At 40.3% G+C, this 16,399-nt stretch overlaps 2 protein-coding genes across 3 annotated transcripts; both read left to right on the top strand.

The window, feature by feature from the left end:
• Positions 1-34: 34 nt before the first annotated feature.
• LOC135492029 (Bardet-Biedl syndrome 2 protein homolog) lies at positions 35-6,055 on the top strand. 2 transcript variants are annotated; one of them, XM_064778109.1, is made up of 14 exons: positions 35-119; positions 421-545; positions 812-1,027; positions 1,255-1,443; positions 1,651-1,920; positions 2,098-2,233; positions 2,386-2,582; positions 2,740-2,796; positions 3,020-3,117; positions 3,229-3,336; positions 3,534-3,789; positions 4,014-4,264; positions 4,499-4,647; positions 4,761-6,055. In XM_064778109.1, exons 2-14 carry the CDS (start codon positions 426-428, stop codon positions 4,859-4,861), a joined length of 2,148 nt encoding a protein of 715 aa, XP_064634179.1. In that variant the 5' UTR covers positions 35-119; positions 421-425; the 3' UTR covers positions 4,862-6,055. The 2 variants fall into 2 exon arrangements, with proteins under 2 accessions (XP_064634179.1, XP_064634180.1); XM_064778110.1 differs by having other exon boundaries at positions 57-203.
• A 903-nt stretch (positions 6,056-6,958) lies between these two features.
• Positions 6,959-15,631, top strand: LOC135492030 (fatty acyl-CoA reductase 1-like). Its single transcript, XM_064778112.1, has 14 exons — positions 6,959-7,100; positions 8,322-8,602; positions 8,742-8,917; positions 9,126-9,198; positions 9,317-9,423; positions 9,807-9,984; positions 10,205-10,249; positions 10,423-10,541; positions 10,695-10,762; positions 11,065-11,146; positions 11,348-11,437; positions 11,807-11,936; positions 12,296-12,423; positions 12,663-15,631. Exons 2-14 carry the CDS (start codon positions 8,345-8,347, stop codon positions 12,817-12,819), a joined length of 1,611 nt encoding a protein of 536 aa, XP_064634182.1. The 5' UTR covers positions 6,959-7,100; positions 8,322-8,344; the 3' UTR covers positions 12,820-15,631.
• The last annotated feature ends 768 nt before the right edge of the window (positions 15,632-16,399 follow it).

The following is a 16,399-nucleotide window of genomic DNA, read 5'->3' as shown; positions in this document are numbered from 1 at the left end:
ACACACGCACTTTCCGGTGAGTACGTTAAATTCCCGGTAGATGGCAGGATCGAATTCAACATTTTTCAGAAGAACATGATTTTTCCCATTGATTTATGTTCGATTTCAGTAATATAAGTGTATGTTAGCCCGTAAACGCTATTAACTTAGATGCACTTATGCATCATTTAATCACAAAATTACAAAAAACGGTCCAATATTAGGTACTTGAGGTCAAATCTTGATGGTAACCAACCAAGCTAAACAGAAAAATGTCGATCCGGCCCTTTAAGGCTTAGCCAGGCTAGGCCTTCTGTCAGTGTCAGTTCTGAGGGTGATGTTCCGAGTGTGCGCATTTGATTTTGTTAGGGCTCTGTTTCGTCTTCTTCGAAAAGGCCTCGTGACGTATCGACATGTGACTTGTATCTATTTAATTTTCAGTCAAGATGCCTCTCGTTCCCATCTTCACCCTCAAACTCAACCACAAGATCAACCCGCGCATGGTAGCCATCGGCAAATATGATGGGAAACATCCGTGTCTTACTTGTGCAACCACCGCTGGAAAGGTACAGTCATGACAGTATCGTACATTGTACAGGCAGGGTGTTTCATAGATTAGTGTTATTCATAAATTAGGGTTAAATTCCATGCAAGAGGTTGCAGCCTAAGTTAGGTTAGATTGAAATTCTCGAGAGAAAAAAATGGTGGAAAGTCAGATTACATTTGCAAACAAGCAATTTTTCTTTCATGCGATCCTGATAACAGATTTAATTGCTTGTTTTACAGGGCACTTAATAGACAGCACTCCCTAACAAACTTTGTCTGTTTACAGGTTTTCATTCACAATCCCCACACAAGAGCCCAGAGGGGAGGTCGAATGGAATCGGCCATTGAAGCAGATATCAGCCTCCTGAATATCAATCAGTCCATAAGTTCTGTGTGTGCTGGGTCGCTGGACGATGTACCTGGTGAAATAATGGTGGTTGGAACACAGACAAATCTCCTCGCTTATGATGTTGATAAGAACCGAGATCTCTTTTATAAAGATGTGAGTAATAGCGATTAAAGTATGGGCCACCGTGACTTTTACACAAATTTCATAATTACTAGTTGCATTATGTCAAGACACATGCAGATCAGTCCATTGGAGTATGTCATTACCAGAGAAAGCAATAACAACTAGAATAATGCTTGGAATGCCCTGTACAGTATGGTCAAACTAAAGCAGGAATTGAACATCTAATTCAGTTAACGGAATTTGTGATTATATTTCAGACACCTGATGGGTCAAATGCTGTTGTGATGGGCAAACTGGGAAGCATCGACTCGCCGCTAGCTGTCATTGGCGGTAACTGTTCAATTCAAGGCTTTGATAAAGATGGTAATGATGCATTCTGGACAGTCACAGGAGACAATGTGTGCAGTTTGGCATTGGTGGACTTCACTCGGAATGGAGAAAACGAGGTGAATTAAATATCAATCTGGGACCTCAATACTTCTACTTAAACTTGAAGGATTTGTATAAAACATAATTTTTTTTGTGAAAAAGATGTGTAATCCGCAGTACTAGTCTAAAAGTGTTTTTATTTCAAAAATTGTGATGATTGCCATCATGATAAATATCCTGTGTCGGTTTTATGATGTAAACAATGTGTGTTATTATCTTTTTAGCTGGTTGTTGGATCTGAAGATTTTGACATCCGTGTGTTCAGAGAAGATGAGATCATTGCAGAGATGACAGAAACTGAAGCTATCACCTCGTTATGCCTGATGCAGGGTAGCAGATTTGGTTACGCTCTTGCCAATGGCACAGTCGGAGTCTATGACGGGACGGCAAGATACTGGAGAATCAAATCAAAGAACCATGCAGTGACTATCGAGAGTTTTGACTTGGATTCGGATGGTGTCCCTGAACTCATCACTGGCTGGAGTAATGGCAAGGTATGGCTTGCAACAGTGTTCTTTCTATCATGTTCTCATCTCAGTAACATTAAAAACTGATCAGTTTTTAGAAAACCTTTAGGAACTGCCACAACGAACACAAAGGAAGTGAAAAAAAGCATGACTAAATAGGCTTAAAAAGCAGTGGTGTGATAATTCATTTGGTTCTTTTTCCAGATTGATGTTCGAAGTGACCGGACGGGAGAGGTGATATTCAAGGACACTTTCAACAGTGCTGTGGCAGGGATAGTCCTGGGAGACTACCGCATGGATGGGCAGAATCAGCTGATATGTTGTTCAACCGAGGGAGAAGGTAAGGCTTGTCAAAGATAGGGGAAACTGCATTCTGATCAAGCCCTTAGGTTAGATTGCAAGAGTGCCCCGTTATTGTGTATTCCCCTGGCAGAAGACACAGCATTGCTGCTCAAGTTCCCTCGTGTGGCATATGTTACTTGTTATTTTCAGTGCGAGGCTGGAACCAAGCGCCACCTGAGATGCGGGGTAACCTGATGGATACCAACGTCGAACAAGACACTGTCCGAGAGCTGAGTCAGCGGAAACAGAACTTGCTCCTCGAGTTGAAGAATTATGAAGAGAATGCCCGTGCTGCTGGTGCGTCAAGACCTGGTGATCTGGATCCGTCGGCTATGGGAGTGATTCCTGTGAGTATGGCATACAGGACCCTTACCTTATTAGATATACCTGGTGTCCAATACTTGCATGAACATGTGAAATAACACTACAACTTCTCAACAAATTGAAAAATTAATCGGTCCATTAAGGTCACTTCATTTACTACCTGTATATGTTTCTTTCAAGGCCAATACCCAGCTGCAGACGTCCCTGGGAGTCCACACTGGTACTGATACACAGCCGGTAAGTTATTCGATTGGTTAGATCTGTTACATCCCTATCTGTAAGGGATAAATGTGTAACCGCGTTGTACTAAAATCCTTAAAATTGCATTGTCAAAGACAGATTCACCTGATCTAAAGGGTGCTAATCTAGGCACTGTAATGATGCACATTACCATCTAGTGCAAAGAAGCAGTTCCTTTGCCATTGATCAACTCATGCTTAATGTCAGTTTTGTCTTTCAGCCCCATGTAGAGCTGCTTGTCTCCACCACCAATGATACCGTGATTAAAGCCGTCCTTATTTTCGCTGAAGGAATCTTTGAAGGGGAAAGCCATGTTGTGTAAGTATGTGCCTTGACAGAATTTGTAACTGCCATCCTGAGGGGGTTACACAGGGCATGAAGAACTTCAGCGATGAAAACCAATAACAAGTTCTTTCTTCTCTCCTTCAGACATCCGAATAAAGAAACACTGGCCAATTCTCTGAAGGTACCGATCAGACCTCCAAAAGATATTCCTGTTGACTTGCACATCAAAGCATTTGTTGGTTATAAGTCAAGGTGAGCTCATTCTCAATGGACTATTACAATCCGAGTATCTGCACTTTGGTCCCACTCATATACTGCAGAAGATATCAGTCAGTATCTGTGGCAGTCAGTTATTGAGACCAGTTGTTCAGACCTCACCTCTAGGTTCAGGCAGCTTTTAGCATTATAATCCACCGCGTGTGACCAGTGACTTGTATTTACTATTTCAGCTCCCAGTTTCATGTGTTTGAATTGATGCGCCAACTGCCACGATTTTCTATGTACTCGCTGAGCACAAATGCCGTCCCTGAACCTAAGAGTTCTGTCGTCTTCTCCGTCAAGGAGCGAGTCAACAGGGTTGTGATGTGGATCAACCAGAACTTCCTCCTCCAGGATGACCTGTCCTGTGAAGGGGCTCTCAATGTTGGCTTTATTTCTCTCCGGGGGTTAGGACCTCTCTTCTTCAAGATGGAGTCCAGTGGTCAGGTAAGTTATGGCTGACTGGGATTCCCGTGTGAAATACATGGGAAGCAGTGACATGTCATCAGTGACGTTATTATAGCAGGTGGCTTTTAACCTTACTCGATCATAAACTGTCAAGAACCTGAACAAGACTTTGGACTGTATTCCCACAAATTTTCTATGAATGTAGTTTGTTTCATTGTGATTTTTTCCATCGGGCCTCAAAAAGTTTTTATTCGGAATTTCAGGTGACGATAAAAACTGACAACATGGACCTAGCGGGTGATATCATTCAGGCGTTGTGTATCTTTTTGAAAATTGAAGACCTGCAGGTGACAGCTGATTTTCCAGATGAAATGGAAAAACTAAAAGATGTTTTGGTAAAAGTGGATGAGTATCATGCAGTGCGGCAAAAACTTACGGCAGAAATGGCTGACCATTCGAACTTGATCCGAAGTCTGGTGGTCAGGGCAGAAGATTCGAGAATCATGGGGGACATGTAAGTCACAGTTTATTAGATTTCCTGAAGTTTGGTGTCCTAAGGTTTCTACAATCGGGAGCCTGTACTTCGTCAGAGTTGCAGATGTGCAGAAAGCAAGCATAGTTTCTGGACATAGTCCAATTCCTGTGCCCCTACCTTTGTTGAGACTTGGCAATCAGGGTTGCTATTTTACACTTCTTTCTGACTTTGTTGCCTTAAAACAAAACTAATCGGCATTTTTATCACCTGAAGGAAAAACATGAGAAAAGGCTACATGGAGTTGTACGACCTGAATCGTGACCTGATCAACGGGTACACCATCCGATGTAACAACCACCAGGAGTTACTGAACTGCCTTAGACAGGTCAACCAGACGGTACAGAGGGCAGGGAGGTTAAGAGGTGAGACCATGATTTCTTGATGCTCTTGATGATAATGGCTTTTTGCTTTACTCTGAATATAGTAGAAGTAAAACTCTGTCTCATGTCTTTTATCTTTTAATTCACCTTTTCAGTTGGTAAATACAAGACTGCTGTGGTGTCTGCGTGTCGTGCTGCCATCAAGAACAACAACGTCAGCGCATTGTTTAAGATCATAAAGACTGGATCGTCATGAAAACTGGACTCATAATTGCCGAGGGATCAGTGTATCACTATCAGTGACACTTTAGTTCCCAATTTCAGTCAGTATAAAGAACAATTATGTGTTAGAACTGTTCAATAGCTGTCGACCTCTTCAGCACTTTGACCATCCTTTTGTGTTATTGTATTTTGAATTGAAAGGGCCCTGGGGTTCTGCCATAGGGGTTATGTCCCCCTCAAAATATTCAAGAGGGATGCTGCCCTTAAGTTTGAGGATGAGAGTTTGTTTTGTAATCTTCTCAGATGGAGTCAGTTACCGTAATTAACACCTTCAGTGCCGGTGTTTCACCCCCCCCAGAACTTCAGAAGAAAAAAGTATAAGAAATGGCTGCAAAAGGTCTTGCAGTAACTTCTCCAAGACAAGGTCTTCTTGAATCAATAGAGTTATGTTAGCTACATATATTTTATTTTATGGTTGAAAAAGTACTAAAAATGACCAAAATGACCCCCTTTTTCCAACACCCCCGACCCCCTAAAAATTCCCTGTGTCAGAACAGCATTCAGTGGTTTGGTTTTTTCAGTTCCCACCTTGCCCTGAAAATGGCAATGGCGTAGTTTCTTTCATGAAGTAATTTAAAATTCTGAACTACGCCATCGCCATCTTCAGGGCACGGCAGGAACTGACAAGACCGTTTCAGTTCCTACTTTGCCCTGAAGATGGCGATGGCGTAGTTCTTTCATGAAGTCATAAGTTCTGAACTACGCCATCGCCATCTTCAGGGCACGGGAGGAACTGAAAAGACCGGTCTTTCAGTTCCTTCTTTGCCCTGAAGATGGAGATGGCGTAGTTCTTTCACGAAGTCCATAACCAACTTGGGCCGCGTAGATCTACGTGGTTCGGCGCTGAGGGTGTCGAGGACAAAAAATTTTGAAGAAACATTTTTTTAAGAAAACATATTTTTTTGAAATTTTTGTCTTCCCTCAAATCTAATTATGGTGGAAATACTGTAGGTGCCTTTGATGCACGTGCTATCAAATATCATCCGTCCAAGTTTCTTTTTGAACTCTAATCAATCTGACTATAAAATCTTTCACATTTTGTAATCAAGTCATCAAATGTGAATTGTGTGTGTATAGATATTGTACAATATTCAAGTCAGTGTTGATAGGGAATAAATGTAAGGTTTATTCAGATGTTGTTTTTCAGTAGTTTTAATTGGCCTAGCAGACAGAATGGCTCATTTCCAGTCCCTCTCATGTGCCTTTGAGTATGTTTTATATGATAAAGTTGCCACTATGTTATCAACATAGAAATGATCGTTCTGACCTGATTCAGACGACAGCACATGTGGCATGTGAGGGCAGCGACCTTCGTGCTATTCTGTCTTCAATGAAAACATTTTTCTGCATGGTCCTGAATAAGACCACACTTGAATAGTTTATGCCTTTAGGATAATAAATGAAGACTCATCATTTGGCATCGTGCCAGTAATATTAGGGCTTAGTGTACTGTGACTTGGACTGATATCAATGTTCTTCATAAAAATATTTCAACTGAAACGTTAACACACCTGTACTGGATAAGAGACATGTTTTGAGTGGAATTACTTGGACTATCTTAGTTCACTAGCACCAGCCAGCCACTCATTAATCGATATTAATCAATGTGGCCCATGCAAAGTATTGGTCATCTATATCGGACACTAAACTTGAGACGTAATCAATTAAATCCACTTCTCAAATAAGTGGGCCACTCAGGATGCTATCCCCTATTCAGAGCAGTCATAGCAGAGGACACACCCACTGATCCTTGGAGCTGTGAGTGCATCAGTGTTACAGTTTCAGTTCACCGTAAGCTGCTGCCACCAGGTGACTGAATGTATAACTATTTTAATATTTGGATTATTCCATTTGAATGATTGGGAGTAAAAGTTAGTATATGTTCTCTTTCCACAAAAGAAAAGAAAACTTTCGACATGATGAGAATAGCATCAGGTTTGGAAAATTACTTCAAATGAAATAAAAATGGAAATTCAGTTGTTTTTAGTGATAGAAAATCAGGAAAGATGGTAAATCAAGCTACCTATCAACCCCAGTGAGTGTATTCGTCACGTTACTAACAGCACCAATATGGAGGCCGGCGAGTGCGATCTTCTTGGACTTTGATCTTTTTGGCTGCGTATTCAATCATAAATTGGTTCAAAACATTAATTTGCCTTTCCAATCACTTCATTATAATCTGCCAATAGCGTCTGTGAATTGGATTTAACAAGGTGAGTGGTTTATCAAGTGTGAACGCTCGTTTTCCTTTCCGGCGCCGCGCCTCCTTAACCTGAATAACACACCTGCATTGCATGCAATGTGCAGATGCAACATTATGTAATGCAACAGAATAAAGGCTGTTTGACCAAGGCAATACACTAAAAAAACTGTATGAAGGATGACTTGCAGGGAACGTTACATTGGTATATATAAATATATGTATTATGAATTAAGTTATGTATGATATTTTGACGCTTTGATGCTTGGCTTTCCGCACAATAATATCGCAAGCGTGTTTTAGAACTTTAGAAGGATTTTTCTGTGAAAACAATTAGTAGGCCTACAGGCCCTATATATCATTCATATTATTTGAAAAGCGAAATTACGAATATCGAGTTGTACGTCAGTATATGGATTGGTTAGTATAACAACTAAATCATCTAACCATGGACACGACATACCCCATCCTCGAAAACCAGTGTCAGTCATATATGCGACTCCCTCACACATGTTTCATAAGCTCGGTCTATAGTTCCGAGTGTTGGCCCGAGCTTTAGATGGACATACCCGAACCCTCTTGCAACTATGTGAGGACATGTGTACCAAAATCCAAATTTTTTTTCAGCCAGCTACAAGTTAATGCTCCCCCCTTGGTTTTCTGCTAGTCCTGCCCCTTAAGTACGCTTTCAATTGTTTTAAACATCTGAGACTGCATTCTAGCAAGTCAAGGGAATTGTGATTTATTGCATTGACTGCAATAAGAAGATCTGAAATAAGTGAAGATAATCTAAGGAATAAGGGGGGGGGGGCTGTCCTAATTTGAGTTTAGATGAAAGTCCAAGAGCACTTGTGAAAATTAGAGCGATTTTCAAGATTTCTGGACATCTTGAACCAAACTATGTTGTTTATTATTATTCCTTGTTAAAAAATAAGTCAAGTGTAATGTGCTAACTAAAAAAAAGTTGAACTTCTGCATTTTGAGCTTGAACTCATGGACATGTGTGCCAAATTGATTCTGCACTCTTATAGTGTAGATTCAATGTCTGACCTTTAAGAATTCTGTGCATTCCTAGAAGATAGCGATTGATATTGAATACCTAGAATTTAAATTTGAATTGACTTTTCATGATAATGATATTGAATTGGCTTTTCAGTAATGATGCTGTTGATGAGACGTAAGAACCGTTGAGGAATAATACAAACAATAACATTCAATATTCTTCTCATTACAGCTCAAGAAATCATATCTACTAATATGGCTGTTTTTGGTGAACACTATGATTTAGAGACAAGCCCAAAGACGGTGTCAACGCTCTCAGATGTGCCTCCGTCCATCCCAGAATTCTATGAGGGTCGCACAATTTTCATAACTGGGGCAACAGGGTTCATGGGAAAAGTCTTGATGGAGAAGTTGATGCGGTCATGTCCAAAAATCAAATTGATTTACGTTTTAATCCGGCCAAAGAAGGGACAGGCACCGCAGGAGCGTCTCAGTGATATTCTCTCTTCAAAGGTGAGCAACATTCCGCAAAAGTCAACAATACTCAAGTAGTTTGAAGGTTGGAAATTAAAGTGTTGTCCAGGATGAACTCAGTGACAGTTTCGTATTTTTCCCATTCGTCTAATATTGTGTTTAAAATCTTGCATTTCAGTTATTTGATTCTATTCATGAAACGCAGCCAGATTTCATGGAGCGAATTATTCCAATAAATGGTGACATTCTGTCACCTGAGTTGGGCATCAGTGCCGAGGATGAAGCCAAACTGATCTCTGAAGTCTCCATAGTCTTTCACTCAGCTGCCACTGTCAAGTTCGATGAAGCTTTACGGTAAGTTTGGGAGGACCAGCTGAAGTCTAGGCCTATGGCGCCATAATAGAAACCACAATTTCAACAGTTGCATTCGATAAAATGATCGAATGTGCATGCCCTGGAAACAAAAAAACTGCCTTTTGAGTTTGATGCATCTGTCAATATTTAACCCTGTTCTGTCCGCCCCCCCCCGCCTGAGCTGATGGTGTGTCATTCTATCCTTTAGGTTCTCACTACAAATGAATGTCTTGGGGGTGAAGAAGTTGATCGAATTGAGCAAGAAAATGACGAACCTAGATGTAAGTATGTGAAAGTGATACCACGTTACCATTCTGCAATTCAAACATTTTGAATAAAATCACAGCAGTCTGAAATTGGTTTTGGAAAAAGGTGTTATTCCTCTTTTTGTGATTGCAGGCTTTCATTCATGTTTCCACTGCCTACGCGAATTGTGATCGTCAGGATGTTACAGAGTGTGTTTATCCTCCACCTGTTCACCCACAGAAACTGCTGGATGCTATTGAGTAAGTTATCGCTTTTCTTGGTCACACCACCATTTGCACCGTTTTCCCAATGGTCCTTTACCCCGGTACTATCATGCGCCTCGGGGATACTTAAAATGAACTTATCCCTGCTTTATGTTGTGATTTTTCCTCATAAGAGCAATTTGGTTCCATTGGAAATTATAAACAGCATAGATTCATCTATCTTTCCATGTGACTGTGCGATAAAATGGATATCATTCATACTTACAAACCTTGCCAACCTAGCCACTGCCTGTAGAGTCCCTGTTAGATTGTATGAGCCCACTTAATCTGACCAACCTAGCTCCTACCAATAGTTCCCTTTGAGTATACATGTAGCACTCAGTGATAGAAGTACTGTACATATCTCTTATTGACTACAGGTGGATGGATGACGAAATGATAACAAAGCTCACACCCAAACTCATTGGATCCCGGCCAAATACTTACACGTATACGAAAGCCCTAGCCGAATATCTCCTAGTTGAAGAAAGCAAGTCATTTTCTGTAGCGATTGTACGCCCTTCAATTGTTGGCGCATCTTGGAAGGAACCAATGCCGGTGAGTAGTTACTTTGACTTGTCAGTTCCTTTGTGTATTGTGTATGGGATGATATTTAACGTACATGATTGTACATTTCTGATTCATGCCAATACTGCCCTATGACTGAGCAGGAACCATGGAATCTAAAATTTACATGTAGAGTTATGACAGCTCTGTGAGTATCAGGATACAAAATGTACCAACCACATCTCATATCTTTATTTTTGTCTTGTTCCAGGGCTGGGTGGACAATTATAATGGACCAACCGGTATGTTAATAGCTGTAAGTATACATTTTTTTAATAGCGATTCCCAGCGGGTTTGATTTAACATAAATTTTGAAATTAACCTGAATGCCTGTAACCTCTTGGTCCTCCATACTGCCAATACACCAACATGTGCGAACTATTTGAACTAGACTGTTGTTATGCATCTTCACAATTATGTACTTTCCAGATTGGTAAAGGCCTACTGCGTGTGATGAAGGGTAACTTCTATGCAACGTCAGATATGATCCCGGTCGATGTTGCGGTCAATACTATGATTGCTGTTGGATGGCACACAGGTGTTGAAAAGTAAGTATGCTTTGTTCAGGAATTAGAATCAATAAATCAATTTAATTTTTCATTAACCATGGTCTAGGAATTTCTGCAAGATTTTGGGACCTCGGGGAGAAAACCCAGGGCTCTCGAGATGCTTATGCTCATTATTTGTGTTTTTTACTGCAGGCCAAGCAATACAATGGTTTACAACTGCACTACGGGCCAGATTAACCGACTCACTTGGGGTGAATTAGGTGAGTGCCTTATGATCAGGATGTATGATAATCATTGATTAGACAAGGATGTGATTCACATATCTGAAGTCTGATCACTGTCATACCAAAACCGCATGAGCAAGATGTGGGCAAGTTCTGAGCTCCAGATGTGGGCATGTCTTTTGGCTAGTAGTGTCTGTTACTAGTGTTAGTTGAAGCCTTAAACTATGATCTGTCCAGGTGTTGTACCCCAATTCTTATTCCTGGGCAGATTTTTAGGCCCCAATTCTCATTATGACATCAATTGTTTGAGTGTCTTTTATATGTTGCTGCTGTTTCAGAACGATTGTCGCATGAATACTTGATGAAAAATCCACTAGAGGGAGCTGTCCGAGTGCCAAATCCTCGGTTCACACGAAGCAGGTAGGTTATCCTGTCCTGATAATGTCAAGTAAGTTATCAAAGTTGTACACGTCATGATGTGAGTTCAGTATAGGGAACTGAAAACGAAAGTGAATGCTTCACCTGAATTATCCTGTGTTATCATAAGTACACTCAAGCCCATTTCCATAGTGGGGTTAATGTATGTAGCTCATTGATCAATGTTACTTCTCATTCTTTCAGTTCATGGCATAACTTCAAATCAGTCTATGAGCATCAGATTCCAGCCTACTTCCTTGATACGTTCAGATGGCTTGCTGGCAAGAAACCAATGTAAGTTCTCTCAATTCGCACTCGAGTTCAGTAGAGATGAGGTCATCAGAGAGCCCAAATACTCAGCTACCACGTAAGATTTCAGCTAGTCTTATGTAGCCCCTAACTGGCTAATTTGATCTGATCACTGGTCATGAACGTTGCAGGCACATTCTCTGTCATGGAGAGGACAGGAGGTTGACAGGCTAAAGAGCATCCAGTTACACGATTATGTTCAACCTGTCTATTTGTTTTGCAACTTTTCCCGAATGTAAATCATTGAAGGTTTGGATCACCTTATAAACAAGAAATGAGTATCCATTCACACAGACTGTTAGGGTGTACTATTAGGATTGTTGACTCTAACCGATCTAACCTTTGGTCTTGCAGATTTGTGCGGTTGTATGACCGTCTGAGTAAATCGGTGAGGAGTTTAGATTACTTCACCAGCAATGAGTGGAAGTTCCACAACGATAATATGTTCATGCTACAAGATAAACTCAACCACGATGACCAGAAGGTAAGGAACACAAAGGTCCCGCATTGGTTTGAACCGCAGACCTTCCGTTTACACGGCAGTCTCGCTGGCTAGGCAAGAGGAAAAGTTCTTTTAACCAGTCAGTCCAGTAGAAATGATGCAAGGACCTGCTATTCTCCTTCAGTGTACAGATATGACCATTTTAATACCAGGCCCAGCACCATGACATCTTTAGATGTTCGTTGTTGGGCCTTTGGAGTGCTGCCCTGTGATTTTTGCTCCAGCCAAAGGCGCTGTCAGCTTGTCATCAGATGACAGACCTACAGAAGATGTCCTGAGTCACAAGTTGTTTTTAAAACAAGTCACCGTCTCTCAATATTAAACTTATTTTAATTTCACAGCTGTTCGACTTCGATGTGAAGCAGATTGACTGGCGCCAGTACATAGAACACTACTGCCTTGGGGCTAAAAATCATATTTTGAAGGAAGATATGACCAACATGGATAAACCTAGAGCAGAAATGAAAAGGTAAATACATGTAGACTTCCTCCGTCCCTCATAACAGGCAGGTTTCTGGTTTGATATGTACATAATTGACCTTGCCATGGATTGTGATGCCCATTTGGCAAAACCTGGTCGATGCTCTTTTCTCTAGGAAGTAGAAAATACGCTGCCCTTTTCAAGAACTGGCAAAAGCACTAGACAATATACCGGTACAAGTTTGTTGTTGAATGATTGATTCATAATTATATTTTCCCCGATTTCAGACTCCAAACATGGACGCGTATTATCAAATTGGTTGGCCTTGTTATTCTCTGGAGGTTCCTGGTCAGCCGGGTGAAGATTGCTCGCAGCATCTGGCACTTCATTCTCCAGCTTGTCTCTAAGATGATCAGCAAGTTCCCAGGCATTGCCAAGTCTTGATAAACTCATTGTTGCTAATGCAAGAGGTAAATGCAAGGAAGAGTAGGGTTCTACTCAGGTAACTTTGGGGTAGGCAATCCCTCTCAGTACCAGCACAAAGCATTTTTCCGTGTTCTGAAAAATCCTGGCTAGATCCCTAAATAGACAGTGTTTTCTGTTCAAGGGCTGCACCTGTTGGGTACAAATCATGATGTCACCATGGTGTGTCTGAGTGAGCCTCTCAAGACGCACCACGTTGATACTGTGAGTGGATTAGATTGATGTCGGAAATTCACAGCACTGCTTACCACCTCTGAGGTTGTGCTATGGGCTTGTCTGATCACTTCCTATCAAGACTCTCTGCGGAGGTTTCCTGTGGTGTCTTAGATTAGCTCCTACTCACAACATTACAAACTTACTTGATATTAAGAAGAATCAACACCAGAAGTGACATGAGCTCTCCACGGAAGTGACACAGGACTTCCAAATCTGTTGTGCAATACATTTTTCTCTTGGCTGCCGATGTTACCAATGTGTAGAATCATTGTCTTTATAAATTTTGCGACATCTTGTTTCCATTTGAGACTGTTGCCGTTTCATTGTAATTTTTTACACTGGCACTTGTGTTCAGATTCAAAAATGGATAAAGAATGTTATTGAATTGGGCTGTTAATATCTGTGCTGTGGTGTTGACACCTGTTCCTTGTCTTTTGGGATATTTCTGGCAGATTCCAAGTACATGTAATATAAATTGTAATAATCTGCCATACTAAAAAAAAGGTTTTTGATCCCATATAATTGGAAGGTTATTTAGATGCCTTTTCTGCGTTGTGTTCTGTTTAATGTGCTTTTGATCCCACCACGAACAACTAAGAACGAATCTTCTTGGATTCTGTATTGCTATCTACTTGATGTGAACTTACCAAACTGTTTGCGCTCCCAATGCAGATAAGTTGTGCTGCTCTTTACAAGAGAAAACTTTAATCAAAAGATATGCGGCCGATTTTTAGTTAAGGCAGCTTTCTGTATTTCTAATATTCCAGTTTATTTACACATTTCTTGTGGCTTATATACAATCAGCATTCAAATGTTTTTACCAATAACTCAAGTGACTGTCAGTACTCAAATTTTTGGCATTCAAATGCCAGAAGCTGTGATTTAATTTAATTTTCTTTCTTAAAATACATGTAGTCTAAACTATTATGCCACACTGTTTTGTTTTCTTCAAGTGCTGTTGGGAACAACATAGTTCCAGTGTCACATATAAAATGCAACCTAGGTACAAAATATAGTGTGTAATTCTGCAAAAAAATTGGTGTAATTCCTTTTGTTTGGACTAGACATATTTTACGGATATCACTATCAGTTGCCATGTTAGGTGTTGAATAACTTTTGGGTGTTTTATATTTGCAACTCTTCTTTACGCGCCCCCCCCCCATCCCTTGTTGTAAAACACTTGTTAGCATGAATTAGTGTATTTTATGGACGAGTCAGAGTGTGTTGGCTGCTCAGAGTCGATGTGATAGTAACAATCCCTTTATTATGATAAATTTATACATTATGTTTACTGCTAATCAATATGATATATGTGATAACTTTTCAATTTGAATAAGCCCTGTATTTCCGATTTATTATAATGTTGTAACTGCCTTGTCTCACAATGTAGTTTTGAATAGCATGTGACTCACTGGCATTGCCTTTATTTCCCCTAATTAATTATTTGATTTCAAAAGTTTTAATCTTTTTAACTTATAATTCATTTCTCTGGTTTGTGTTAAAGTTAGAACAGTTTATTAAATATGTTAGTGGATTATTCAATAACGTCTGACAAAAGATAACCTAATGGATCTCTGCACCAGAAAATGCTCTGCTCCTTAGCAATGTGGGACCATAAGCAGATAATGCTTCATAGGAAGTATGTGGCATTTGGCTGTGGCCGGTGGGCTTCATCTTTAGTCAGGTTTTATTTTGGAGTTTCGAATTCCGTCTCCTAGTCTGGTTGCCATTGCCTGGCTGACAAGCGCAGACAACATGGTTCAATTTCAGAGTTTTCTCTCCTTCGGTGGTTGCCTACGAGGCCAGTCTCCCACTGGTTCGAGGGTATTCAATTGAACTCAACAAAAAATAAAAGGGTTCATTGTCGGTATTAAAAGGGAACACTCACTGGCCTCCACAATTGTGCAGACATGTGTGGAATAAACCTGTCGACCTGACTTGTTGTAAATACTTTTTCAAACTATGATCTTGGGGCCTGGTCAGATGTTTTTGCAAGTTAAGAGTCGTCGTACTAATCTAATAGATAATCCCTTATAATATTGTGTATATTTGGTACAGTTTTGTTACAGTTTCATTGCTGCTGATTTTTGTGGGTGCTGATTTATTTCATTGATTGATGCTGATTGAAAGTCGATCTCAACTTCTTCAATTCCAACTTCACACTAAAATTGATTATCTGATCTCACCTTGTTGTTGATGATCTGTCTGTCCCTCACAATCAAGGGGGTTATAGATTTTGGGCCATCGATTTGAAAGTTGTAGGAACTTGCCGACAGGGCAGAATGCTGGTCGACAGAGCGAAAGCTGAACCTGTGTGCTTCAGTATTGACTTTGTCTCTAGGCCCTCTGGCTATACTCTAGGCACTCTATAGGCAGTCTTTCTCCATCAAATCAAGTTCTTGATAATCATTGTCTTTTCATGTCTAGTTTGATGTACTGTACTTATATGTGTACCCAGCTACTGCCTGTAAAGATATGTGGCCTGTATGTTTGTTTCTCAGTGTCACCAATACTGTACAAGGGTGTTCCATTTGTAATAAACTTTTGAAAGAACAAACCTCATCTTACCTTTCTTTATAATGGACCTCCTATCTATGTGGGAGGCTTTGACAGTGATTATATTGCAGATGTGTGCAGCCTCCAGACTGTCAATGCCAATCATCTATGTGGTTATGTTTGCAAAAGCCAAAACTTAGCAAATTTTCTCATTTTCATTTCTCAGTAGACTCAATTCTGTATTTGCTGCAGAAAAGCGACTCATGCATGAGTTTATTGTTTGCATTAACCTCCCAAATAGTGAAAAAGTTTAGTCGCAAACATTTGACAGTAACCTTTTCACCACTACAAAGGAGCAGGCGCCTTTTGTGTTGGTAATATTGCATTAATTTTGTGTTTGAAAGGAGACCATGATGCCATCACATCAGACCACAGAACAAGTTACTCCCATGTATACAAATGCATCCTGACATTACCAGTGGTTTTAAATACACTCCGCCTCTCGATATTTATATATGAGGTAGGAGTATCAAAGACCTTGTGACAGGACCTTATCTTTGTCTCAGGATGCATGTAGTGGTGAAGGGATTTGCCCAAGGCCCCATACCAATTCGTCACAGATTGCTGGTACATCATGATTGATGATAGATACTCTACAGGAAATTAGGAACTCTTATCTATCAATAACAAACGTTTATTTTGAACTCATTAAGTAATATTTTGACGTGAGATTTTCTTTCCAAACTCATGAAGTAATCTTCAGGTGAAAAATTATAAGATTGGTGCATCCATTTTCCTCGTACTTGCCAATTAAGCAAAAATGCCGGCA

Source organism: Lineus longissimus, chromosome 8 (assembly GCF_910592395.1).
Source record: "Lineus longissimus chromosome 8, tnLinLong1.2, whole genome shotgun sequence".
Taxonomy (NCBI): domain Eukaryota; kingdom Metazoa; phylum Nemertea; class Pilidiophora; order Heteronemertea; family Lineidae; genus Lineus; species Lineus longissimus.
Note: the sequence above shows the minus strand (reverse complement) of the source record. Positions and strands in the feature narration are given on the sequence as shown.